The sequence below is a fragment of the Jaculus jaculus genome, chromosome 7 (assembly GCF_020740685.1).
Source record: "Jaculus jaculus isolate mJacJac1 chromosome 7, mJacJac1.mat.Y.cur, whole genome shotgun sequence".
NCBI classification, from domain to species: domain Eukaryota; kingdom Metazoa; phylum Chordata; class Mammalia; order Rodentia; family Dipodidae; genus Jaculus; species Jaculus jaculus.
The window spans coordinates 10402733-10429426 of NC_059108.1; the positions used below are offsets into that span (position 1 = coordinate 10402733).

The 26694-nt window shown below is 39.7% G+C and overlaps 1 protein-coding gene across 2 annotated transcripts in view; it reads left to right on the top strand.

Annotated features, from left to right (window-relative positions):
* Positions 1 to 26694, top strand: part of Pan3 (poly(A) specific ribonuclease subunit PAN3) — a 150726-nt gene that overhangs the window by 34835 nt on the left and 89197 nt on the right. The window contains exon 5 of one of the 2 annotated variants that reach the window (XM_004659981.2): positions 13365 to 13526. The exons of the other annotated variant lie outside the window; for it this stretch is intronic. Coding sequence (XP_004660038.2) covers positions 13365 to 13526 — 162 coding nt within the window. The remainder of the gene's footprint in view (positions 1 to 13364; positions 13527 to 26694) is intronic. 2 annotated transcript variants of the gene reach the window in all.

Here is a 26694-nt window from a genome sequence, read left to right on the forward strand (position 1 = left end):
TTGAATTCTAGCTTTATTTATATTCTCTATAAGAGTTAAGTCTCCCCAAAATTCTACATATGATTTGGAATTTGCTTAATGAGTTAGGAGATTAATACAGGAGGAAATGTGAGCTGGAACCATTGATGTCCACGAGTGGTAGAGAGATACTGGCCTGACAGTAGGCAAGCAAGGCTGGAGAAAACGCCTGTAAACCACACGTGTGACGAGACCAGCAATGAAAATCAGCCAGAATATCCTTAGAAAGTTAAAATAGCTTTTGAACAAAGTTAAATGTTGGAATACAGATAGTTACAAGAGTGGAATGAGTTAGTACTATGATGTGATTCCTACCAAGTGATGAGTTTTTATGTAGGGCCACCAGATTCGTGTAAATTCAAGGCAGAAAGGGAAGTCTTAGTTTGGGTCTAGTGTTCTTGGCTTCCCCTTTTATATCATTTTAGGCCGTTGGCCTGCTTTATTGTTCACTTACCTCCGCATAGCAAAAGCAACCCTCATGTTTATATTTACATTTCTTTGGTTGGCTTACATTTCCGTGTGTTTAGTTTCAATATGAAACTTCATTTGAATAATTTTAGATTTTAAAATGAAGTTAACTTTTTTTTGTTTGTTTGTTTTTGTTTTTTCGAGGTAGGGTCCTAGTCCAGGCTGACATGGGATTCACTATGTAGTCTCAGGGTGGCCTCGAACTCACGTTGATCCTCCTACCTCTGCCTTCCCAGTGCTGGATTAAAGGCATGCACCACCATGCCCAGCAAAATGAAGTTAACTTTTTAAGCCTCTGGTACATGACTGACGTGTATGTTAGTGAGGGTGTACAGGCCAGTTGGTCCTTGTCTTCCACTAAGTTTGAGGCAGGGGCACTTTGTTGTTCCTTGTTAGGTTTGCCAGGCTGGCTTGCCCATTTGCTCCAGGTGAGTTGCTTGTCTCTGCCTCCTGCATCCTTTCTCCCTGAGGGAGACACTGTGCTACCACATCCTGCTTTACGTAGGTTCTGGCCATCAGAACTTGGGTCTTCATGCTTACCGAGCAAGTGCTTTATCCACTGAACCATTTCCCTACGCCCGCAAGTTAAGCTACTTGGGATTATGTTCTTTGAGAGGCAGAGATGTCTGAAATGCTTGTTTATGTCTGGATTTTAAAGCTCTGGATTAGAATGAGAGAAGTGAGGTCAAAGGGTGACAGCTTGTCTGCCCCATGTGATGGGATGTGGATAGTAAGGACACAATTCTGAATCATTGTGCTTGAGGGAAATATTCTATGGCAGTATTTTCTCTGCTTTCCTTCTTGTTTGAATCCAGTTTTGGTCTTCCTGGGAACTATTGTCTGTCTTAAGAATACCCATCCCTGTTTATCATCTATCAAAAAGTTTACTGAAGATAAGTATTTAATGTGTTCTGATTAATTTGACTTTTATTTATTTTTAATTTTTTCTTTTTCTTTTTTTATTTTATTTTATTTTATTTATTTTATTTTTTTGAGGTAAGGTCTTGTTCTAGCCTAAATTGACTTAGAATTCACTATGTGGTTACAGGTTGGCCTGGAACCCTCAGCATTCCTCCTATCTCCTGAGTGCTGGGATTAAAGGTGTATGCTACCATGCCTGGCCTAATTTGACTTCTAGAATGTTTCTTGTTCTTTCTGTTGTGAAATTTTCAGTAAATGGCTTTTGCATTACTTGTATTTTAGGCAACAAAACATAAAATAAGAGGTAAAACTGGAGAGTACTACAGAGTATTTTATGAAGAAAGATAGATTGAAAGCAATTCACAGGGTTATGACATAGACAGTGTCTAGTATAAATCCTCTCAATCCTTTGTCCCTTTGACTATTTAGCCTTGTAGACACATCAAGCCAATTACTTTTAAAAAATTAAATAAAAGTATGCAGAAAATGGAGATGATACTGAAAAGTAACTAAAACTTTAAAGGAAAATTCAAGCTAAACCTAATGTGTAGAAGAATTATTTTGAAGTTCTTCATACACGTTCTATAGAGACAGTGCTCAACTTGATTCTTAGATTCCTAGTCAGTTGTATCAGTTTATTATATTGTTAAAACATTTACCCATAGCATTGTGCAATGATGTTATTTTGTACAGTTGTGTTAGAAATCGAAATTACTATACTCATTGTTACTCTTCCTTTATTGAGCTCACTTGACTTCTGTGGGAATGTGTATTTTGTCCTTAAGCCAGGTGACATTTTAGGCTTGTAGAGATAGATAGGAGTCCCTTGTAGAAATAGATAGGAACATAAGTTCCTAGCAAGGGAAGTACTCATGTGTGCTTCCTGCTTATAGCTTGTTCAGAGTCTCTTTATTTCAAAGAGTAACATCAGGAATAGAAATGACTCATAAGAACTAATTAAGGTTTTAGAGTTTAGAGTTAGATCTAAGGCTGTTAGAATTGAATCCCTATTTCTTTGCTCTTATCTTCATGTCTTTAATTGTTAACCTGTAAGTCATAATAATATTTAGTTTTGAGAATTAAATGGGATATGTTAACCTGGTGCAGAAGTGCCCAATGATAGCTGTTACTGGTAGGAATATATGATACTTGTTACCCTTTCGAGCCTTGTTGGGGAGTTAACCACTGTTAAGTAAATAGATGCCTCTTGCTACTCAGTCTAGACCAGACAGTATGGCAGAGTGTTGTGGCCTGTTCTGAAGCCGCCCACCTTGGGGTGCTCACCTCCTCCTCCTTCCTACAGAAGCTTCCTGTTAGCTTCTCACATACTTCCTCTATACTAGGTGGAAATCCTCAAGGACTTTTTCTGTGATGCAATGGCAGAAAGTAGAAACGTGACTTTATATTGATGGTGATTTTCTGAATCTGTTTCAGGCAATATAGTGAACTTCGATTAATTTGTAAGAGAATTATTTAAGTTCACTATATGTTTTATGGTTTAATCACAGCAGTTCTTTGTGATTTTTTTAATTTTGAGGATCAGATTCAAGAAATCAATTTATCTAACAATAGGTTTTATTTACATTTCAAAGGGAAGCAAAGAAAGATCTGTTAAGTAAAGCTATGGGAAGAGTAAGCTTACCTCATCTCTATAAGGAGCAAGCAAAGAGGTGGTGGAAGCGAGGCACTGGTGATACGGAGAAAAGAAGATAAACGTTGATTAGTCTCATGCCTACTTCTTTGCCAGTTATATGGTTATTTCAACCCAATTTCTGGGGCAAGAATACCCATCCTGGGCTCAGAGATGACTTAGCGGTTAAGGCACTTGTCTGCAAAGCCAAAGGACCCAGGTTTGATGATCCAGTACCCACATAAAACAGATGCACAGGGGGTGCATGGGTTTGGAGTTTGTAGTGGCTCTAGGCCCTGGCATGTCCATTCTCTCTCTCTCTCTCTCTGCCGCTTACTCTCTCTCAGTGAAATAGTTTGTTTTTGATAAAGATTACCCATCCTTTTATGAAATGAAACAAATTTATATTCTTTATCCTCAGTTCTGGGTTTTGTGAAAACACTGGTATGTAAGAATCTTTCATAAAATGTTGTATTTTTGTAGACAAACCTTGTTTATGTAATCACCAGTTCTGTTGGATATCAGTCATTACTGGCTCTTCATATTTCATGCCCTTAGCTAATTTTTCTGTTGGAAAAAAATATGTTTATATTTAAATTCATGGTGAGAGCTCTTTGTAGAGTTTTGAACTTCTCCAGTCAGATTCTGTGATCTCTTCCTCTCTTTTTGAATTTGGTTTTTGAATTTCACAAGTAATTTATGCTGTCGGTTTTGAAATGTAATACTAAATCAGACTATCTTCTATTAACTACATTAAAAGAACAAATATTAACTTCATCTTTTGAAATTAAAATAACATGGTGATTGGTCTCCAATCTGAGTAATTGTGATAGAAAGAGCTGGCATATGTTTGTATAATTAATTTGAATACGCTGTTATTTTTACTGCTTTTTTTTTTTTTTGGTTTTTTGAGGTAGGGTCTCACTCTGGTCCAGGCTGACCTGGAATTAACTCTGTAGTCTCAGGGTGGCCTTGAACTCATGGCGATCCTCCTACCTCTGCCTCCCGAGTGCTGGGATTAAAGGCGTCCGCCACCACGCCCGGCTATTTTTACTGCTTTTAACCAATAGTAGTCAGCTTCTGTCATAGTCAGCTTCATGTTGCTGGGATGAACCTCCAAACCAGACGCAGTTTATAGCAAGGTTTATTTGAAGATAAGGAATCCAGGGAAGTTCCATAATTGCCCCTTTTGCAGGACTTTGCAGAAGGAAGCAGCACCAGCAGCGCCGGGCACAGCGTGCTCCAGAGCCGTGGGCAGAGCTCAAGCGCCCTGCACCCATAGTGGGCTCAGCTCTGTCCCCAACACACCTTAGGACTAGACCGCACCCTAGGATCCACCCATAGTGACACCTCTTCCAGGCAGGCATTTGGAAATCTAGTGATTGATTAGTTTTACTAAACTCCTGATTCTATTGGGAGACATCTATTCAAACTACCACAGCTTCCTTTCACAAGTAGCTGGTTTTTTTCTTTCTAATCTAATTTAAAAAAAACAAACATACAAATGGAAGACCATTGAAACAACTTTAAATGTATGGTAGTTGCTATAGTGTATAAAATAAAGACATATTTGAAAGAATGTCTTTTGTGGCTAAGTAAAGAATAGAGATGGTAAGGATGTTCTTTGGAAGGACTAACGTGAATTTTATTCTAACATTAACAGATACACATATACTTTGTTTCTAACTTTTACTTTTTACAGTGAGTACTTAAGATTCATGGTTTCAAGGAAAATTTGTTCTGTTGATTAAAAGAAGCTTGTGAAAATTTTTGGCTCAAATTAAAAGGTCTTTTTCATTTATAGATGCTCTTCTCAGTATGAGTCTTTAACAGTTTCAGTTGGTCTGTAGCCTACTTTTTATGTACATACTTGCCTGGCCATTCCTACTATATTGTCTTTAACTTACACTGAAAACATAGGAAGCCTACTATGTTTTACCCAGTGACTGCAGTTTATGGTAATGAATGGAGTGACAGAATATCAGCTGGTTGGTTTTGCTCTGTCTGTCTGTCTCTCTCTCACCATTTTTGTGGCATTGCAAATTGAACCTAGGCCTTACGGCATGGTAGATAAGTGGTGTACCACTAGCCCTCTTTTACTTTTTGAGACAGCACTTTACCTAGTTGCCCAGACTAGCTTTGAACTTATTTTGTAGTTCAGGCAGGCTTGACTATGTAATCCACTTGCCTCAGCTGCCTGAGTAGTGGGATTGCAGGCCTGGAACACCAGGCCCAGCTTGATCTTTCTTCCTCCCTCCCTCCCTCCCCCCCACCCTTCTCTCTTTTTGAGATAGGGTCTCTCTGTAGCCCAGGCTGACCTGGAATTCACTATGTAGTTTCAGGGTGGCCTCGAACTCTCGGCATTCCTCCTACCTCTGCCTCCCAAGTGCTGGGATTAAAGGCATGTGCCACCATGCCTGACTTTTTCTTTCATTTTTAAAGCCTTCTACCCGTGGGAAATAGGAACAGGAAGATCCCTAAAACACCATAGCCCAAGCTGTAGTGATTGTTAGTCTGGTCCTAAAGTTTTAAATTAAGTATAGAAGCCTTTAAAATATAAGTGAGTTTATACTACTGATTAGCAGTTTAGGTAGGGGTAGGTCCATGGGGTGAAGATAATATATAGAAATTATTAGCTTATTTTATTAAAAACATTCAAATGGTATCTAGGCATGATGGTGCTTACCCATATTCTCAGGGCCCGACAGGCAGAACCAGATTTCCACAAGTTTACATGGTGAGCCCCAGGCTATACACCAAGACTCAAAAATTTAAGTGGGTTTAACCAGTTTGGCAGCCCATTATTTTCCTCTCATGAATTTAATTACCAAGCATTAATGGAATAATAATCTTGGATTTAGTTTGTATAATTACAGATATGCTATCAGGGCATTTAATTAACTGAAGCATGGCCATTTGGTGTTAGAAGAAGTTGTGAAAGAAATGTGGGCCTATTTGGAAATGGAGTTCCAAGGCCAAAGGTGTCTAGTTGATGGGCTTCATTCTCAGAGCAGCTAAATTGTCACTTTAAAAAATAATGAATTTATGTCTTCCTGCAGCATTGGATAAAGAAAGTTCAGTTGATGTATGCACATGACTGTTTTTTTACTTTATTAGATGTTTTGGTATCCAAACCACTTCAGTATTATTTAATGATTGGTTGTTTAATTGGATAATAGTGAAAGTGTGATTAGTATATTTTTGATAATTCAGAGGAGTTCTTTCGTAAAATTCAGGGCCATGGGCACCTTTTGTTCTAAAGTAGCATTTTGTTGTCTCTATGTGTGACTAACAGGTGTTTTAAGATGCTGCTGTTTTAGAACTGCCAATTGTACTCTGAAAGTTAGTATGTTATGTGGGAGTTTTTATATTCCATACACACAGGGGCCTTAAAGTTTTTTTAATAGACTTTTTTTGGGGGGGAGTAAAAGAATAGATCTTACTGATTATTTATATCTCAGAAGGACGGGACAGAGAGGCTTGAGTAAATGATTTTTTTTTTTTTAAGCATGGCTGGTGCATACTAGTTGTAATCCATTACTGGGGAGATGGAGGCAGGAAGATCAGGAATTAAAGGTTATCCACAGCTACGTAGCAAATTCAAGACATATTCTACCCAGGCTCAAAGAGAAGAAAAGGAGGAAGGGAGAAGAAATAAAAGCACAACAAATGTGAACCTGGAGATTTAATTCACTTGCTAGGAATTAGAATTTATTCCCTCAATTCTAAATTACTGGAATTGGCTTATGCAAATGAGATACAGGATTTTTTTAGATTATTTCTTTTTTATTTTTTTATTTTTATTTATTTGAGAGAGAGAGAGAAAGAGGGAGGGAGGGAAGGAGGGAGGAAGGGGAAGGAGTGAGAGAGGGAGGGAGAGAAAGAAAGAAAACCAGGGCCTCCAGCCACTGCAAATGAACTCCAGACGCGTGCGCCCCCTTGTGCATCTGGCTAATGTGGGTCCTGGGAAACTGAGCCTTGAACTGGGGTCCTTAGGCTTCACAGGCAAGCGCTTAACCGCTAAGTCATCTCTCCAGCCCTAGATTATTTCTTTATTTGCAGGGGCAGGGGAATAAATGAGGATAGGCAAGCCCGAGCCTCTGGCTGCTGCAGATGCGTGCATCACTTTGTGCATTTGATTTTATGTGGGTGCTGGGAAATTGAGCCAGGTCACTAGGCTTTGCAGGCAACAGCCTTAACTGCTGAGCCATCTCTTCAGTCTCAAAGGTAACTTTGCTCTTGTAGGGTTTTTGTTTGTTTTAAATTAGAAGGCGAGAATTGGCTCAGCAGGACTTAACAGTCACTGAAATCAGACTCCAGTTGCATGTGCCCTCTTAGGTGTGACCGTGCACCCTTGCATCACCCTGTGCATCTGGCTTACATGGGTGCTTAGGCTTCTCAGACAAATGCCTTAACTGCTAAGCCATCTTTCCAGCCTGTTTTTTTTTTTTTTTTTTTTTTTTGAGGTAGGGTCTTACTCTAGTCTAGGCTGGCCTGGAATTTAGTTTCAGGCTGGCCTCCTGCCTCTGCCTCTGCCTCCTGAGTGCTGGGATGAAAAATGTGTTCCACTACAACTAGTAAAGGTTTCAAAAAGCTGAAGTTTGTGGGCTTTGAGTAATGATTCTGAAGACTTTGAGTTTAGATTAAACTTAAATTCTGTAAGAAATTGTATTGAACTTTTAAGCCTCCATCTCTTCAGTTTTTTTTTAAGTTTTATTAACATTTTCCATGATTATAAAAAAAATCCCATGGTAATTCCCTCCCTCCCCACCCCCACACTTTCCCTCTTTTCATTTTTAAGGGTGTACCACTGATTTCTTATCTAAGTCTTTATTTGGCATTCTAGAAGATTTTACCTCAAACATGGTCAGTAGATAGATCAGCAGTAATGGGCATTGTTGAGAAATGTAGTCTAAGGCCTCATTCATTCTTTGTCTACTGAATTCAGAATCTCTGTGGTGCTGGGATGGCAACAGGGCCATGGGACTGCTACGCAAATGCTGTGCCCTGTAGCCTCAGAATTTTTGTGAAGATTCCTGTGTTACATAGTTGTATTTTATACTTTAAAACTGTTGAAGCCTAAAGATGTTCTTAATAAATTCCTGGTAAGTAAAACTGTTTCATTACTTGTAGCCATATAGATTTTGTGAAGAACTATGGAAATAAGTTCATTTTTATAGTGCATCTTAAGGCTTAAGTGTGTAATAGAAACTGCAGAAGGAACAAAACAGGAACAGAGGCAGTTACAGGCACTCTTCAGTAGGCCACACAGGAGAGGGCCTTGGGACTTCCTGAGTGTGGACTTGCTGGGAGGTGGTGGAAATGGTGGGTGTTCATAGGACAGGATATCTTTCAGTGCTTCTGTTTCATACTTACTAGTAAGATGGGCCTGGCCAAACGATTAAGAACAGAAGACTAACAAATCAACAAGAAAATTTGCTTTTTTTTTTTTTTTTTTTTAAATCAGTAGTTTTCAAAGTTAGTCTTAAGTTATGAGTTGAGAAGCCAAGAGAAAAGGAAGAGGGGCTGTTTTGGTTTACTTTGAAGGAAAGCCAGAAAACTGTAGTCAGTAGACATTTCCCATTAGAACTTTGTTCACCCATCTTATTTATTTGCTAGCTGTTTGATTGCTTTCTATCAGCTCCTACTTTTAGCTAAATACCCATAATTTTTAGCCTCTCAGATCTTTCCAGTTAGGTCTTGGCTATCTTTTTATTGTCATTGCCTCCTGTTCCAGAGAGGTGGTTCTCAGGCAGGTGGTTGTGTCCCCAACCCTGGGAGGACACGGGGCAGTACCCGGAGACATTTTATCTTTGGCTATGCTGATGCTGCTTGTGGCAACTGGTGGGAGTTGCGACTGCCACTAGGCACCACAGCTCCTCGTGGGAAAGAAGTACCTGCTTGACAGTGCCGAGGTGAGAGAGCTTAACCGAGAGTACCGCCTCCTGAGCCACCAGTTTGTCCGCCTGCTTCCCTTTCACTCCCACACCAGTTCCTCCTCCGAACCACACCATACAACTTCCTTCTAAATTACTTCTGTTCTTGTCTGTTCTTGGGTAAGCTTTTACAAGTTCAAATTCCATAGCGTAGGATAGGAGACGATACATGTTTTGTTAGTGCTTTCAAAAGTCATCTTTGGGGCTGGAGAAATGGCTTAGCAGTTAAGGCCTTGTCTGCATAGCCAGAGAACCCAGGTTCAGTTCCTCAGAACCTATGTAACCCAGATGGCATGAGCTGCCACATGCATCTGGAGTTTATTTTCAGGGCTAAATGTCCTGGTGTGCTCATTTTCCCTCTGTCTGTTTCTGTCTCTTTCAAATAAATAAATAAAAATATTTTAAAAAATCTTCATTGTTTCCGAAGTCTGACCCTCTAGTGGTGGGCTGAATACCGCCGGGCGTTCTCCCTAGCCTTCAGTCTCCCACCCTCCCTTCTTGCATGCCCTTCCCTCTCATTTTCTCCTGCTCAGGCAACTTACTCTGCCTTGAAAAGTCTACTCAAGTACTTACTTCCCTTGTACAGTGCCTTTCTGTGACTCTGGTATCACAGTTACGTGTGCATTGCTGTATGATGTCAGTGAGTTGCGTTGTGCTTACGTATTTGTGTCACCTCCTAGACCATAATTTCTTTTTGAGGGAAAGGTGTCTATTTGTGTGTGATTGTATTCTAAGTACTTAGAACAATTTCTGCCACAAAGTAAGTTCTCGGATGGTTAATTGAAACATGTTTTTCTTCAGGGCATAAAATAATAGTTCAGGGCTAGGGAGATGGCTTAGTGGTTAAGGCACTTGCTTGTGAAGCCTAAGGACCCACGTTTGACTTTCCAGATCCCACCTAAGCCAGATGCACAAAGGTGGGGCAAGTGCAAGGTCGCACATGCCCACTAGGTGGCACAGGCACCTGGAGTTCAATTTCAGTGGCCGAGGCCCTGCCCATCCTCTCTCCCCCTCTGTCTCTGTAAAATAAAATAAATAGTTCTGATAATGTAGAAATTAGTTTCCAGATGAGACATTTATGTGTATGTTCTATGCACTGACACTTGCGTATAATTCTATTGCCCATCATGCTATTGATTTCATCTCTTTGATTGTCATTTTATATTGTATTGTTTGTTATTTAAATGGTATTGATGCGGCAGGGAGATGGCTTAGTTGTCATTTGTTTACACTTCTGGCTTGGATTCGATTCCCCACTACCCATGTAAAACCGTATGTGCAGAGTGGCGTGTGTGTGTGTGTGTGTGTCCCTTTCTCTTCACAAATAGATTAAAAATAAATAATAAATGGTATTGGTACCTTAGATCTTTTCACTTAGTATCATGCATTGAGTTTTACCTTTGGATTAGAGTTTAATCTCTGCCTATTTGGTGATAAAAAGCTTATGTTTATAATAATACAAATTTGGAGATTTCTGCTAGTTGCAGGCTTAAAGTATGGAGTGGAAGGAGAATAATAATGAATTCCTCTCTGGAAAAACAAGAAGCATAATTATAAAATGAGAGGTGAGGGAGAGTGATATATCAAGTAGATTATTTTTGTCCCTAAGTGGTTTCATATAAAGAAGCTGTGTTGACTAGTAACTGAATCAAAAAGGGAGTGAATTGGTGAAGATTGAATTGCTGTAGGCCAGTTAAGGCAGTAATTCTTTTGTATTCAGGAATATGACTGGAATTTAAGTGTCTTTGTATAAATTATGATTAGCAGATAGTGTTTTTTAAGTTGTCTTGGATGTGTTGAATTTTTGTGGTAGAGTTAGGAAAATTCTTTAGTTCAGGAATTTTCTAAAATATATATTTTTCATTAGTTAATGCTTAATTAAGATTGTTATTCTTACTATATGTCAAAGCCTCATCTACAAAAAAAAGCCTTATCTACTTCAACACAAAATGTGTATTTTATCTTACATGCTTTTCAGGGAATTAAATGTTGGTAGAAATAACTTGTTAAAATTTTTGCATGTAAAATTTTGTTTTATAACATGAAACATGAAGCATACATACATATTCTCATCGACAGAAGCTATTTTTGATCCAGACAGAGTAACTGGGTTGATCCAAGATTGCATAAAGGTGGAACTATTCTAGTCTCACAAATTACTCTTATGGTTCTTGGTTAAGTAGGCATCATGGTTGCTTTCTTATTGCTGGACAAAATACCTGACCCAAAGCAGGTGATGTGGGGCTGGGGAAACAGCTCAGTGGTTGAAGGTACATGTTTACAGAAGTAGCTGATAGAAGTGAACAGTTATTATTTTATTTGATAAAGAGAAAGAGGCAGGGAGACAGAGGGAGAGAATGGGCATGCCAGGGCCTTCAGCCACTGTAAATGAAATCCAGATGCATGCACCCCCTTGTGTGTCTGGCTTATATTGGTCCTGGAGAATTGAACCAGGATCCTTTGGCTTTGCAGGCAAGTGCCTTAACTGCTATGCCGTCTCTCCAGCCCAGGAGTAAACAGTTTATTTCAGCTTATAGTCTTGAGGTAGGGGCTCAGTGGTTGTGAAAGCACGTGCTTACCAAAGCAGCTGATAGAGGAGTTTATTTTAGCTTACAGCCTTAAGGTTTCATCGTGGCAGGTAAAGCATGTCAGAGCACAAGCTGGGATTTACATCTTTTTGTAGTAGCCGGGAGGGAGCAGCAAGAGAGAGCTACCTTTGAACACCCGGTGGGCTGGACTAAAACCTCAAGGACCACAGCCAGTGACATACCTCCTCCAGCAATGCTCCCCCAGCTAGGGATTGAGTATGCAGCTTAATCCCACATAAAGCCATGGGGGACATTTTACATTCAAACTACCACAATAGGTAATTCAGTTTTTTCTTTTTTTTCTAAATGCAACTTTAATTACTAACCTTCTTAAAGACAGTATTTATTGAGTCTGCAGTGGAGAGGAGAGTCTATTTTTCACAGAGTAATGGGCATTACTTACAAGGTTTTTGAAATTTAAAAACCTAATGTTTTCTTAACGTTGGCTCTTGCTTTTCACTCTATTTTCTTTTGAGGTACGGTCTTGCTTTGTAGCCAAACTGGCTTCAAACTCAGCAATAGCCTTCTGAGTGTTGGGATTGGGATAACAGGTGTGTACTACCATGCCCAAAAATGGGCTTACTTAGTATAGATTTTAAAAATCTTGTGTTGATATGTGGCATTCTTTTTGCAGAAACTTAATTTTAACTGTTTCAGCAGTCATATTAAACCTTATCAGAACAATAAGTAAATACAGATATTATTTGAGGTTTTAAAGTAGACACCTTTCCAAGCCACCTTTCCAAGCAATTTATCCTGTTAATACACACACACACATAGGTAGATGGGTATGTATGTATGTATATATGTAATACGCATGTCCACAAATACGCTTTTTTCTAGGTAGGGTCTCACACTAGCCCGGGCAGACCTGGCACTCACTCTATAGTCCCAGGTGGCTTTGAACTCACTGAGATTCTCCTTCTGCTGCTGGGATTAAAGGCATGCGCCACCACCCACCTGGCACAAATACTTTTTAAGGTGGAATTTATTTCATACTTTCTACATTTAAGGGAAGATGGTAGAACCTATCATCAAGTAATTTTCGTTGATAAAGCCCTGCTGAATACTGTAAAGATGGTTTGCTAGCATTGTTGTCATGTTAACAATTTTACTACTTTTTTTTGTGGGGGGAGCAATTTTATTCACTGCCAGCCTGTTAAGATTACTGAATTTAAAAGACAAAATTTATGTTATTGTCCTGTTGTTTCATGCAGTCTGCAGTTATTTTATTCTCTGAGTACCTTAAGTTTAAATGCCCATTTAATATGTTCTTATACTCTGGCCTATTATACATAGAATTGAAGTAATATCTAAGAAGCCATTCCCTTAGCAGTCAACTCTTCCCTTCACCTTGAGTGGTTCTCATTAGGAAATGATACAACAAGATGAGGTGCTGAAAAAGATAGTTTGGGCAAATTTTTAATCCATATTTTCAATGCCATGGAAGCCATTTCTTCATATTACAGTGAGAATAGGTAAGTTTCATTGGAGAAAATTTTACAAGGCATGAACTAAGTTAATTCCTTTTCATTAAAGTCATAAAATGAGATTGTAATGTGTTTATCTAAAACATCTGTTGATATATAATATTGCTCAGACTGTTTAGAACTGTGGGGCATTTTAAAGGGCTGGGGTGGGTTTGGGGGATATGGGTGGTGATAAGGACTTTAGAAGGTAGTGTCTTAGGGGTTTACTTGTATCTATCCCACCATTCCTGATGCCTCTTTTATGCTAGTCACATGAGTTTTGAGTAGTGTGGAGCGTTAGGAGTGGCCTGGTTTCTTTCCTTCTTTTTCCTAGCCAAGGAAGTTCCGCCTGGGGATGCTGGAGGAGAGGCTAGTTCCGATGGGATCCAAGGCACGAAAAGCAAAGAACCCTATTGGCTGCCTTGCTGACAGGTGTAAATCAGGAGTACCCATCAATATGGTTTGGTGGAACAGAGTCACAGAAAACAATTTACAGGTAAAAATAATTTTTATTAGACGTGTTTTGAAAGTGAATCTCTTGGCTTCTTTCTGTCTGTGAGGGGTGGTGAGTGTTGAGAAGGCGGACGTCTGAGTAGTAGACTAGGTAGGTCGTCGTCGTCTTTTTGTTAAACATTTTAAAATAAAAGTGTAGCTGCCCTGTTTGGCTTACTCACTTTCCCTTCTTGGGAAAGTGTATTTCTCTATTCTTTTACAGTTGCTAACTTTTTTCCCTCCTTGCACTGCTAGGGATGGAATCCAGGGCCTCATACATTATGCTCCATCATTGAGCTGTAATTATTATTTTTAATGTGCTTAGTTCTTAGGATATGATTCTGAAAAGTTACACATAAAATTTATTCTAGAAAGTTCCATCTCTTTTAAATTTGAACAATAGGGAGCTCAATGTAATTTTGAGATGAGTCTCACCCTATAGCCCAGGTTGGACTTAAATTCACTTTGTATTCCCTAGCTAGCCTCAAACGTTGTGTCCTCCTGCCTTTACCTCTCTTTTTGTACATTTTCCATAAGAAAAAAAATTAAATGTACACAATTTTGTCAAGGCACCAGCTTCAGTAGTATGTGATATTGCAGGGTTTTTAGTAACATTTCAGTCTGTCCTCAATATACTGAATAATGAAAAAGAATTCTTATAACTCAGGAACCAGCTTCTATGAAGAACCTACAAAGAAATTTATATTTCTTTTAAATTTGGATTATATATTTATTTTAAAAATTGGGAGTTGTGAAATAAGAATATTTTTTATTTTTCAAATAGTTTTATTTTCTATAAGTGATAATTTCAGTTTAGGCATAGGGAGTGTGTTTTTCCTCCCAAAGCCTGTGTGAATTGTATTTAAAATAAATTCTTTCCTAAATTATACACACACATATAAAATGCCTTAATAAAGTTAATACCAAAAAAATAAAAAGCATCTTTACATCCTGGGCTAGAGCGAGACCCTACCTCAACCCCCAGTTCCCTACCCCTAAACACTTAATAGCTTGGTTTCATTTCTGTCTCTAACCTTACAAAGAGACACCACAATATTTTTCTCTGTTTAGTGCTATTACAGCAGTGATATTTGTGTTGCTTTGGACTCAATGATAAAGAAACTATTTCAGAAATATTACAAAGGTGTGGTATTTGCCTCAACTGAAACTTTAAAACTGTGTTTATAAAGGTAATGAAAAGGGAGGGGGGAGAGTTTCACCTAATCAAATGTGTACTCAAAATTTCATTAGAATGATTTGTCTATGTTAATTTTCAGTAATAGTATAGTTTTAACTGAACTTTTCTTGTCTCCGATCAGTAGGTGAAACAATTGGTCTGGGTTATTTTTCTTCCAGTTTTAAAAAGAAGGTATGAAAACAATTGATCCCCAACTATGTAAGAACTGGTAGAGTGCTGGGGGAGGGTCACTGCAGTGCAGGGCAGAGGGCTGCCCTTGCCTGACCGCTCCAGCTGCTTCCCCTTCCCCACAGTGGTCCTCAGACTTCTTTTTAGTATGTTCTGGAAAGTCATTAAGTCAGTGGGAGTATACAGTTGGCTATGCTTTACTTTTTAATTAAAATAGCAAGTAAAGATTTACATTAATGATAGAAACATTAAATAGGTGTTATGAACCTAATACAGACTTCAAATCCTATCGTTTTATGTTTAAAATAGTTCTTTTAAGGACATAAGATGCTGTACCCCAAAATTTAGAGCTTTATAAGCTTTAAAATGCTTTTCATTGTAAGTCACATGTTGAAGTATTGACAGACTGGGTGGGCCCTGGAGTCGGTTATTCAGGGCAAAGGGTATATCAAGATACTGTGTTTTACTGTGTTGGGTTTTAAGTTTTTGTTAAAGAAAATAGTTTATGTAAATCAATTTCATACCAGTCTTTATGGGTTTTAACACTTGCCTTTTAATACAGCTTTATGTTTTTTTAAAATTTTTATTGACACCTTCCATGATTATAAAAAATATCCCATGGTAATAACCTCCCTCTCCCCGCTTTCCCCTTTGAAACTCCATTCTCCATCATGCCCCTCCCCATCTCAGTCTCTTATTTATTTATTTATTTATTTATTTATTTATTTATTTATGTTTTTCGAGGTAGGGTCTCACTCTAGCCCAGGCTGACCTGGAATTCACTGTGTAGTCTCAGGGTGACCTCGAACTCATGGTGATCCTCCTACCTCTGCCTCCTGAGTGCTGGTATTAAAGGCGTGTGCCACCACGCCCGGCTTCTCTTTTATTTTGATGTCATGATCTTTTCCTCCTCTTATGATGGTCTTGTGTAGGTAGTATTGGGCACTGTGAGGTCATGGATATCCAGGCCATTTTGTGTCTGTGGGGGGAGCATGTTGTAAGGAGTCCTACCCTTCCGTTGGCTCTTACATTCTTTCTGCCACATGTTCCGCATTAGACCCTGAGCCTTGGAAGGTGTGATAGAGACACTACAGTACCGTAGCTGTATGTTTTTGATATAAAAGTTTATTAGCTTTTGTTTGTATTTGCCATGTCCTACAAATGATAAACTTGATCCAGACACTATGCTAAGTTTTTGTTTTTTTGTTTTTTTTTTTTGGTGGGGGAGGAAGGGGGTCTTGAGGTAAGGTCTTGCTTTAGCCCAGGCTGACTTGGAATTCACTATGTACTCTCAGGATATCCTTGAACTCTGTGTGATCCTCCTATATGTGCCTCCTGAGTGCTCAGATCAAAGACATATGCCATTAAGCTCAGCTCATATGTTATCTTTTGATCTTAATAATTCCTGGCATGAATACTCTTTAAATGAAGAAAGTAACATGGAGGTTAAACAGCAGGAAGCTTGAATCCACATTTGTCAGACTTGGCATCTCATTCTTTCTACATGATATAGCTGTACTTTACACTAGAACAATCATTGGTTTAGTTAATTAACTGATTCACTTCTGTCAGGAAGTTTACTTTGAGAATGACAGTGTTAGTTTTCTTGACAGAGATTTTAATTTAGGCACACTTTTATAATGTTTGAAAGGCATATGTTTTTCCTTGTGTTCATTAAAGTAACATGTAACTACCTTTCTTTGTGGGACTTTCAATACTACTACTCTGTGGTGATTCCTGAATCTTTTTGTTTATTCGTTTATTTTGTTTTGTTTTTCAAGGTAGGGTCTCAACTCTAGTCCAGGCTAACAAGGTGGCCTCAAACTCAGTGATCCTCCTACCTCTGCATCCTGAATGCTTGGATTAAAGGCATGTACCACTACATCTGGTTAATTTCTTACTCTTTTTTCTTTCCTTTTACTTTTTATTTTTTATTTTTTTGAGGTAGGGTCTCACTCTAGCCCAGGCTGACCTGGAATTCACTATGTAGTCTCAGGGTGGCCTTGAACTCACGATGCTCGTTCTACCTCTACTTCCCAAATGCTAGGACTTTCCCACATCTATAAACAAAACTAATCAATAAATAAACCAGATTAAAAGTAACAACTTGGTGTTGAGTACTCTCTGAGAGTTCTTTTTTTAATTGAGAATTTTAATAGAAGAGCTTATAATTTGATCATAGTTCCCATCCATTACCTTCTTTTGTCTCCTTCCCATTTGCTGTTCCTCTGAACCTTCTCCTTTACCCGAGTAGTAGTCTTCTACTTTGATGTTTCATTCCTTTGCCCGCATTCATCACCTATGTCAAAATGGTGATAGGCTTAATACATTGTGGGTGTATTTGAGGTGCCGTTTGCTGATCTCACATAGTCTGTTATAACTTCAGCCGCTCCCTAATCAGCCCAAAGTACTCCTCTTCACCATCTAACTCTTACCTTCTTTCTTATCCTCTGTTCTGCAATGTTTCTCAATCTTTGGAGGGTGTGATAGAGATGGTCTGTTTTCATGCTGGGCTTTCAACAACCTCTTAATTTTCAGCACCTTGGTGAGTTTTGAGTCTCCCTAGTATCCACAGCCATTTCCAAAAAGAAGCTTCTCTGGCTCATGGTGAAAGCAGCACTAACGCTCTTGACACCACCTGTTCCTCGGTGCGCCCTGAGCCCTGGCGGGCGTGTCAGAGATGTCTGACCTGGTGCTGAGCACCCACTGTCACTTCTCATCACCTTGATTAGCTTTGCGTCACCCTGGTCGTCACTACCACCTGTAAAGAGAGCTTCTCTTATCATAATTGAGAATAGCAATAATTGAGACTAACCTATGGGCATAAACATAAACCTTGAGAGGACAGTTTGAAGGGCTCAGCATATCCACTTAGCAAAGGAACAGTTGTAGCTTTCCCCTCTAGGGCCTAAAAGCTTTTGGCTCATTTTATAGTACCAGGCATGAATTCCCTCCCATGGAATAGGCCTCAGGTCCAATCAGAGAGCAGTTGGCTACCTCATGACTCACATGTCACTGTTGCACCAGTGGACAACCTTGCCTGGCTAGCTAGTTGTGTAGCTTGTAGGATCCACTGCTGGTTAAAACTGGTGATGCCTTTTCCCTCTGGAGTGTGTATAGAGTAACTTAACAGCATTATGACAGCAGCCAGCAGGTTAGATGGTTTCCCCCCTTCACTTTTGAATGTGTGATGGTCTTTATTTACAACTTTATTGGCCAAACAAAGCTTAACCCTGGACATTATAGCTCATTCTGTCTCGTGAAAGAGAATTCCTTTAAAATTGTTTTTGTTTGTGAGACAGTTTCACTCTACCCCTGGCTAGTAAGATACTTGCTATGTATCCCAAACTAGCTTTGAATTTGCATTGACACTCTTGCCTCATCCCACTGTGTGCTGGTACTGTGGACAAGAACCCCCATACCCAGTTAAGATATGGACAAGCACCCCCATACCCAGCTAAGATGTGCACAAGCACCCCCATACCCAGCTAAGATGTGGACACGCACCCCATACCCAGCTAAGATATGAACAAGCACCCCCATACCCAGCTAAGAAGCTCCATTTTATTTTATTTTATTTTATTTTATTTTATTTTATTTTATTTTATTTTATTTTATTTGTTTATTTAATTGTTCAGCTCATACAGTGTCTTTATCAAGTGCAGTGTTCATGCTTTAGTCAGCATGTTAGTAACTAGTTCTCCCGTTTCAGTCAGGGCATTGGTTACTAGTGACTGCATTGTTGTAGTCAGGGCATTCATGACTGGTGCTCTCGTTTTAATCAGAGGGCTAGTTACTAGTTATCACATTTTAGTCAGGGCAGTAGTTACTCGGGCTCACATTTTGGTTGTGTATTACTTACTAGTGGTCATGTTTCAGCTGTGTATTAATTACTGGTAATCACATTTTAGTCAGTGTATTAGTTAATAGTGGTCATTTTTAAAAAAGGACATTAGTTACTAGTGCATGTTTTAGTCAGTTCATGAGTTAATAGTGGTCAGTTATTTAGTCAGTGTATTAGTTACTAGTTCTTAGGTATCACTCAGTTAATTAGTACTAGTTTTCATGTTTAGTTATTTTCCTTTTTACTGTAATCAAGTAATTGACAAGAAGCAACTTGAGGGAGGTGAAGCTCGTTTTGTTCGCCTTATGGCTTAAGAGCTTAACAGTCTTGTATGACAGTTGTGGTGGCAAGAAATTACGGCTGACAGTCACCAGGAGTTAAGAGAGTGGATAGGAAGCAGGGCTGTGCTGTTAAACCTTCAGTCTCCACTTCCTGAAGATTCCACAACTCTTCAAAATCGTGCCATCAGATGGGACCAAGTGTTCAAACACAGGAGCTTGTGGAGGACATTTCATGTGCAAACCGCAGCAAGCCGTCTTCAGATTAAAACCTCAGTGAAGACTGTCCCAGTTACAATGGTATGGTCCTGGTAATAACTCCGGCCCGAGGACTACCGGAAGCTTGTATAACAGGTTACGTTTTCTGTAGTGAATTTCTAATTTGTCATGAACTAATCTGAATTTAAGAGATGTAGCCACAATTGAAAGGGAGATAATACCTGTTCTGCTGGCAAGTAATCTGTCCAGAATCAGCATGGAAAGTAAAGGTTCTACTCAGGCTCGACATAAAAGCGGATGTAGTCAGTTTTCACTCAGGCTGGGCTGACTTTTTTTTTTCCTTTTGGTTTTCCAAGGTAAGGCCTCACTTTGGCCCAGGTTGACGTGTAGTCTGTGTAGCCTCAGGGTGGCCTTGAACTCAAGGGGATCCTCCTACCTCTGCTGGGATTAAAGGCGTGTGCCACCATGCCTGGCTGGCTGACTTCATTTTGATGTCAGTTCAGTGTCATCCATAGCATTTCCTTCTCCATCTTCAGCCCTACCTCTAGAAGTTTTCTCAGCATGGTTTCATCTTTATCTGAATCATCTGTGCTCACTCTGTCAAGGCTGGCTCTTATTAAACTTTCTCTCCTTCATCTCTTGGGGTGTGCGGACTTGAGCTGGGTCTCCCTCAGCGGTCTCCCATTCCCTGGCCTCCTCACCATCACCCCTGATTGGTGCAGGACGAAAGTCACCGCGCGCTGCTTTCACTTCTGCTTTCCTTCCCACGTGTTGTTCACGTTTCTGAATCTTCTTAAAACTTTTTTTTTTTAATTGACAACTTCCCTAATTGTAAACAATATCCCATTGTAATGCCCTCCCTCTCCCCACTTCCTCCATTGAAACTCCACTCTCCATTATATCCCCTCCCCCCTCAGTCTCTCTTTTATTTTGATGTCATGATCTTTTCCTCCTGTTATGATGGTCTTGTGTGAGTAGTGACAGGCCCTGCAAAGTCATGGATAGCCAGGGCATTTTGTGTGTGGAGGAGCACATTATAAGGAGTTCTACCCTTCCTTTGACGCTTACGTTCTTTCTGCCACCTCTTCTGCAATGGACCCTGAGCCTTGGAACATGTGATAGAGATGTTTCAGTACTGAGCACTCCTCTGTCACTTCACTGGGAAAGCACCATGGTGCCTTCTAAGTCTTTTTTTTTTTTTAATTATTTATTTATTTATTTGAGAGCGACAGACACAGAGAGACAGATAGAGGGAGAGAGAGAGAATGGGGGCGCCAGGGCTTCCAGCCTCTGCAAACGAACTCCAGACGCGTGCGCCCCCTTGTGCATCTGGCTAACGTGGGACCTGGGGAACCGAGCCTCGAACCGGGGTCCTTAGGCTTCACAGGCAAGCGCTTAACCGCTAAGCCATCTCTCCAGCCCAAGTCTTTTTTTGTTTGTTTTCTTGGATGTAAGAAAAGGTCCTAGGGTGATTTTTGGTAACATTTGAACCTGGGGCGGGATGTTCTCTTTCAGCCAGATCTCTTAGTAAAATTTTATCTTTTATCTTTCACTTCTTTGTGCCGTCTTTCATCACAGTGTAGGAAGGAGCACATGATGACATATGACAGGATCACCCTCCAGAGAGCACTCACAAACCAGCCTCTCTGCTTATGTCAGTAGCTAAGCAATGCATACTACTTTAGCGGTTTTTGGTTTCTTTTCCGCTTGTTGTCTTTCCTTCCTTCCAGCTCTTTTTCATCAGTTATTCATAGTATCTTTTCCAAATTCTTCATCTCTTGCATTAGTGTGAACACTTTGTTTTTTACCTTTTCTCTCCAAAGTCAAGTCCTGAGAGAATTTAGCACACTGTCCTTGCTGGAAGAATACACACTTACACTTGTTTTGAACAGCAACTACAGGTTTGGGCAGGTGATTTAACTCCTGTAGTTCTTGGCATCTTCCGTTTCCTTTAACTTTTCTTGTTACCTCACGTGAATTGCTGTGTTCAGATTTGACTTGATGAATGGCAGCCTTGATAGCTGCCATTGCTTTGCTCTCTTCTGCCACTTCACAAGTTTTGTCTTTGACAGTGATCTCCTTTTTCTGCCCTGCCTTTTGCTGTCCTCAACTTCAGCTGGTTGTTGGGGCCATTGCAGAGGTGGGCACTCTTTTTTTCTTGCTTCACTTGCTCTTTGCTTTTTCTTGTACAATGTTGATTCTGAAGTTTTATTTGTTGCAATTGTTTGGTGTGTTGAGATGCACATTTTTTATCTAATAACTGTGTATGTAGATCTTTATCCCATTGTCTCAGTGAATCCAGTATGTCTAGACTCTGTTTATTCCCCTGTGTTCCTTCAGCTAAAGGCATTGCCGTGTTCATAATCACCTGAGACTAAATCTCTTTCCTGCATTGTACCACTTCCAAAAAAGATGAGAACTACTGCAGTTTACATACTCTTTAGCTGGAAGGTAATGCGCTAGGTAGTATGCATCTGTGATTGTATTAAGTCTGTATAACAATGAGGTTACCCTCATTTGACAGATAGGAAACTGTGCTTTAGAAAAGCCTAATGCCAGTAAGTGGTACAACTGGGATTCTATCTAAGATCTGTTTAATTCCAAATCATGAATTTTCCTATCTTTTCTTTTTTTGTCTGCTTTTAATTCTTTTTCTTTGAAGGTCTATAGTATTCTTGATTTTTTGGGGGGGCTTTTTGAGGTAGAGTCTTGCTCTAGCCCAGACCAACTTGGAATTCAGTGTGTAGTCTCAGTGTGATCTCAAACTCAAAACGATCCTCCTACCTCTGCCTTTGAGTACTGGGATTAAAGGCGTGTGCCACCATGCCTGGCATCCTTTTTTATAACTACTAACCTAATTACCTTTCATATCAACGTTGACTATTTTGTCAAGTTCCTTCAAGACCTATCCTATTCTATCTCTCTGGGGCTGACTTTCCTGTCTGTTAACATACAGTGCATGCTGTTCATGGTCTCTTTTATTTTGGAAATGGGTTAAGGTCTTTCATGTTGCATATAATATGAATTACATTGTCAGTTGTCCATGCCTTTATTCTTGAGTAGCTGTTGGAGCCTAAAAATAATTTCCTTTTTCCCTTCAGGAGATGGAACAAATGTTGCTTTCCTGTGAATCCTTGTTTAAACACCTGGAAGAAATTAGAAAACATTACAATATATAACATAACTGTGTTATACATTATATATAATAATTGTATACTATATATTTCTGTTCTACAGTGCTTGATGTGTAAGTTATTTCACTTTGTTTTATGTTAATTTTTTTATATACTTGCCCTTTTTTCCATTGGATTGTCACTATTTGGTTATTGTTTTTGCATCCTTGGCAGGATTTTGCTTTTGTTTTGTTTTGTTTTTCAAGGTAGGGTCTTGCTCTAGCCCAGGCTGCCTTGGAATTCACTATGTAGTCTCAGGGTGGTCTCACACTCACAGTGATCTTTCTACCCCTGCCTCCCAAGGGCTGGAATTGAAGGTGAGCCCCACCACGCCTTGCTATACTTTTTTCTTTGTTTCTTTCTTTTATTTTTATTTTTTGGTGCATGTGCCACTTTGTGGCTTTACATTGGGGAATTGAACCTGTGTCCTTAGACATTGTAGGCAAGTGCCTTAATCACTGAGCCATCTTTCCAGCCCAGTATTTTGTTTGTGTAAACACCACTTTAATTTTCTTTAATTGAGTACTATGTGTCATTTTGTGGTAATGAATTGGTTTTCATATTTGAAAAATAAACGTAGATTCTGTGCTGGCTGTTTATGATCATCATATGTTGCCATGGTGTGTTAATTTTAATATCATAACCTGTATCATAACCTAGAATGTAAGATGGCTGTTTCACTTGAAATATTAGAGAGTTTCCACTTTTTAAGACACTCGGGGCTAGAGAGTTGCTCAGTTCTTAGGATGCTTGCCCATAAAGTCTAACGACCCAAGTTTGATTCCCTAGTGCCCATGTAAAGCCAGGTGCAGAGTGGCATGTGCACCTGTAGTTCCTGTGCAGTGGCTGGAGGCCCTGCTGCACCTGTTCTCTCTGTGCTGGGCGTGGTTGCACACCCCTTTACCCAGGCTGAGTTAGAAGGATTGCTTTGAGTTCTAGGCCAGCCTGAGACTAATTCCAGGTCAGTCTGAGCTATAGCACGACCTTACCTTGAAAAACAAAAGAAAAGAAAAGAAAAGAAAGAAAAGAAAAGAAAAGAAAAGAAAAAAGCTAGTGTAATAGTTAATAGTTTAATGTCCAAGTATCGAAGTATTCTCGATATATTTCAATCTTATGAGCCCGCTAGAAGTCATTTTGTTAAAGGCATGTGTCACTGTGCCCAGCTTGATCATAGTCTTAATTATTTCTCAAACTAACTGTTGTTTAGTGACACAGTATCTCTTTTGGGTATACTTCCCCCCCTCAGGATTTCAGCCCAAACACCAAGCAAAAGATTGCTTGAGATGCCATTTTAGCAACACCTACTTCACTTAAATGCACGTTCTTTGATTTTTCCTATAGTCTTTCTCTAGGGTGGTTAACCATCCCTCTACCTAGCCAGTGTGTGTGTGTGCAGTCTTTAGGTACATCCCATGGGGACAGCATCATGGTATGTTTAGAGTGGCGCAGTTGACGTATTAGGGTCTTGGATTTTAATGCTGGCTGAAATAGTTTTGAAAATTAGTTTTAAAATCCTCACCCATTAAGGGCTAGTTTAATGTGTTTCTTCAGAAAGAATTAGGTGCCAACTTGAATGAAAGGATTGAGGATATGCAAGATTTTGTGGTATTGCAAATTAGAATTTACGTAAGAATAATTCTGTGCTAAATAAAAGCATGTTTTATTTGGTATCAGCAGTTTTAAAATAGTGGAGTTATGAATCACAAGGTATACTTTTACTATTGTTTACCCAGTAAAATGATGTAAGTGAATGAGAACTGTTACATTGTTGCATGTGTCAGAGGATCTGACTTGTCTACTTGTCACTATCTTTTTTGATATAATTTTTATTCCCCTTATAATCTGATTAAATAGCATTTCTTCTAAGATGTGTGTAAAAAGAAAGTTCACATTAAAATCTGTTGGACTACAAATTGTCCTGTGAATTCTAAATGCTTGTTACTATGCTTTTAAGATCTCAGGAGATTTTGAAAACTCACTACTGTACAGACTTCAATGTTCGGTTACTAGGTTTTCAGGTGGCTTTTAATCTTTAGAACCCAGGAATAGGAGCAGTTCTGGTTTTGATAGAACAGATTGAAGTCTTCACCTTGCCTGCTTTGACTAGGGTTCCTTGGGACTTTAAAGAGTTAAAGAACTATTGTGGGGCTGGCGGGATGGCTTAGCGGTTAAGGCGTTTGCCTGTGAAGCCAAGGGACCCAGGTTTGATTCCCTAGAACCCACGTTAGCCAGATGCACAAGGGGGCACACGCATCTAGAGTTCTTTTGCACTGGCTGGAGGCCCTCGTGTGCCCATTCTCTCCCCCTCCCTCTGGCAAATAAATGAATAAAAATAAAAAAGTAAAATATTAAGAACTGTTGTGCAACTGTTGTGGCCTTACTATCAGTGTACTAGTACCATCCTCTGTCCCAGCCAAGACCTTCTGGTTTCTTTCTTCTCTGTTGGCTGCTCTGGAACATTCTGTTCAATCCTCCTCAACCTCACTCTTGTTTTTGTTAAAAAAATGTTTTTAAAATTTATTTGGGCATGCAAGGGTTCTTGCTGCACCAGCCAAACTCCGGATGCATGTGCCACTTTGTGCATTCATGAGAACTGGGCAATTGAACCTGGGTCATAAGGCTTTGCAGGCAAGTGCCTTAACCACTGAACTGTCTTTTTAGCCCAATCTTGTATTTTAAAAAAATAAAGTTTCTATTGAGTATTTATTTGCAAGGAGAGGAGGGGGAGAGAATGGGTGTACCAGAGTTTCCTGCCACTGAAAATGAATTCCAGGTACATGGGCCACTTTGTGTATCTGGCCTTCCATGGGTACTGGGGAATTGAACCTGGGCCATCAGGCTTAGCAAGAAAGCCCCTTTAACAGTTGAGCCTCTCTCCAGCTCACACCCTTCTACTTTTGAACAGTAACCTGTCTATCTGTACTATTTTCCTTTATAGTCTATCTTACAAGTTTTCTTCTTATCTCCTTTTCTGTGTGCTCTGGATCCCATCTTGATTCCTTTGGCAACTTATCTTTCATTTATTTAGCTCTTTAAGTTTGTGGATGTAATCTTCTTTCTTGTATAGTGTTTATTCTTCCTAGCTTATAAACGTTGCATCTTTAAGTCTCTCTGCTAACTTGGTGAGCCCCAGAACCAAGAGTGCTACACAAAGTGTTTGCTTATTTTAGTTTTTGTTTTGAGGTAGGGTCTCACTGTAGCTCAGGCTGACCTGGAATTCACTATATAGTCTCAGGGTAGCCTCGAACTCACGGCAATCCTCCTACCTCTGCCTTCCGAGTGCTGGGATTAAAGGTGTACACCATCATGCCTGACTTCAAAGTGTTCATTTATTGAGGGGAATGTTTCCTGTTTGTGGTAGCTACTTCCCTCTTTTTTCCCACTTTCATTCATACATTAAACATTTTTGTCACCCTGTCAAAACTAATTTTGAGGTGCTGTTTGTTGATCTCACATAGTCTGTTATAACTTCAGCCGCTTCCTAATCGTAATTGATTTCCAGATTTCTTTGTTTTCTGCTCAGACTGCCCTACAACTCACTATGTAGCCCAGACTGTACTTGAAGTCACGGTGATCCTCGCAGTACCGTGCTTGAAGTCACTGTTAAGTATTACTTTTATCTTCTTTTGAACAGGTATGTCTATATGGCACAGAGCTTCAAACTGAACATGTCAGAAATAAACCTTAGGTTTTCCTGCAGAAATATTTTTTATTCACACATGCCTGTATGACTTGTGAACAGTTGTATTCCTACTGTATGGTCCCATAGACTCAAGCATTTTTTATTAAGCTTCCTACATGAGCCTTTACATGGCAGATCTCTGCTACAGGGGTCGTGTCACTGGGGGCAGATCTTGGAGTCCAGCTTTGAGGTGTGTTGGGGCTGGATCTGAGTTCACTCCTACTAGGTGTGTTTAGAGCAGCGGAGCTCTGGAGGTTCCTGCTTGCTGGTGTTGGTGTTTGCTTGGTGCAGCTGTTTTCCTCTGCTTGGCTCTATGACAGGGAGCCACCTTCCACCATTGCCTTTCTCCTGCATCTGCAAACCTGAAATCAACCCCTTTCCTCCCATAAGCTGTGTGGGGTTGGATGTTGCCCAGCAACATGGAGCTGACCTGTCATCTGTGTTGATTATTGATGCCAGCCACTCTTGTCTTTGTCTGCCACATCCTTCATCCACTCAGAGGTGTTATTCCCCACTCCTTCAGAACTGCCTTCACTTTGACTATTACTGATCAGGTAGCCCTTCTTACTTGGTTTCCTGTTCTTGGTCTCACTTTTCTGATTACCATACC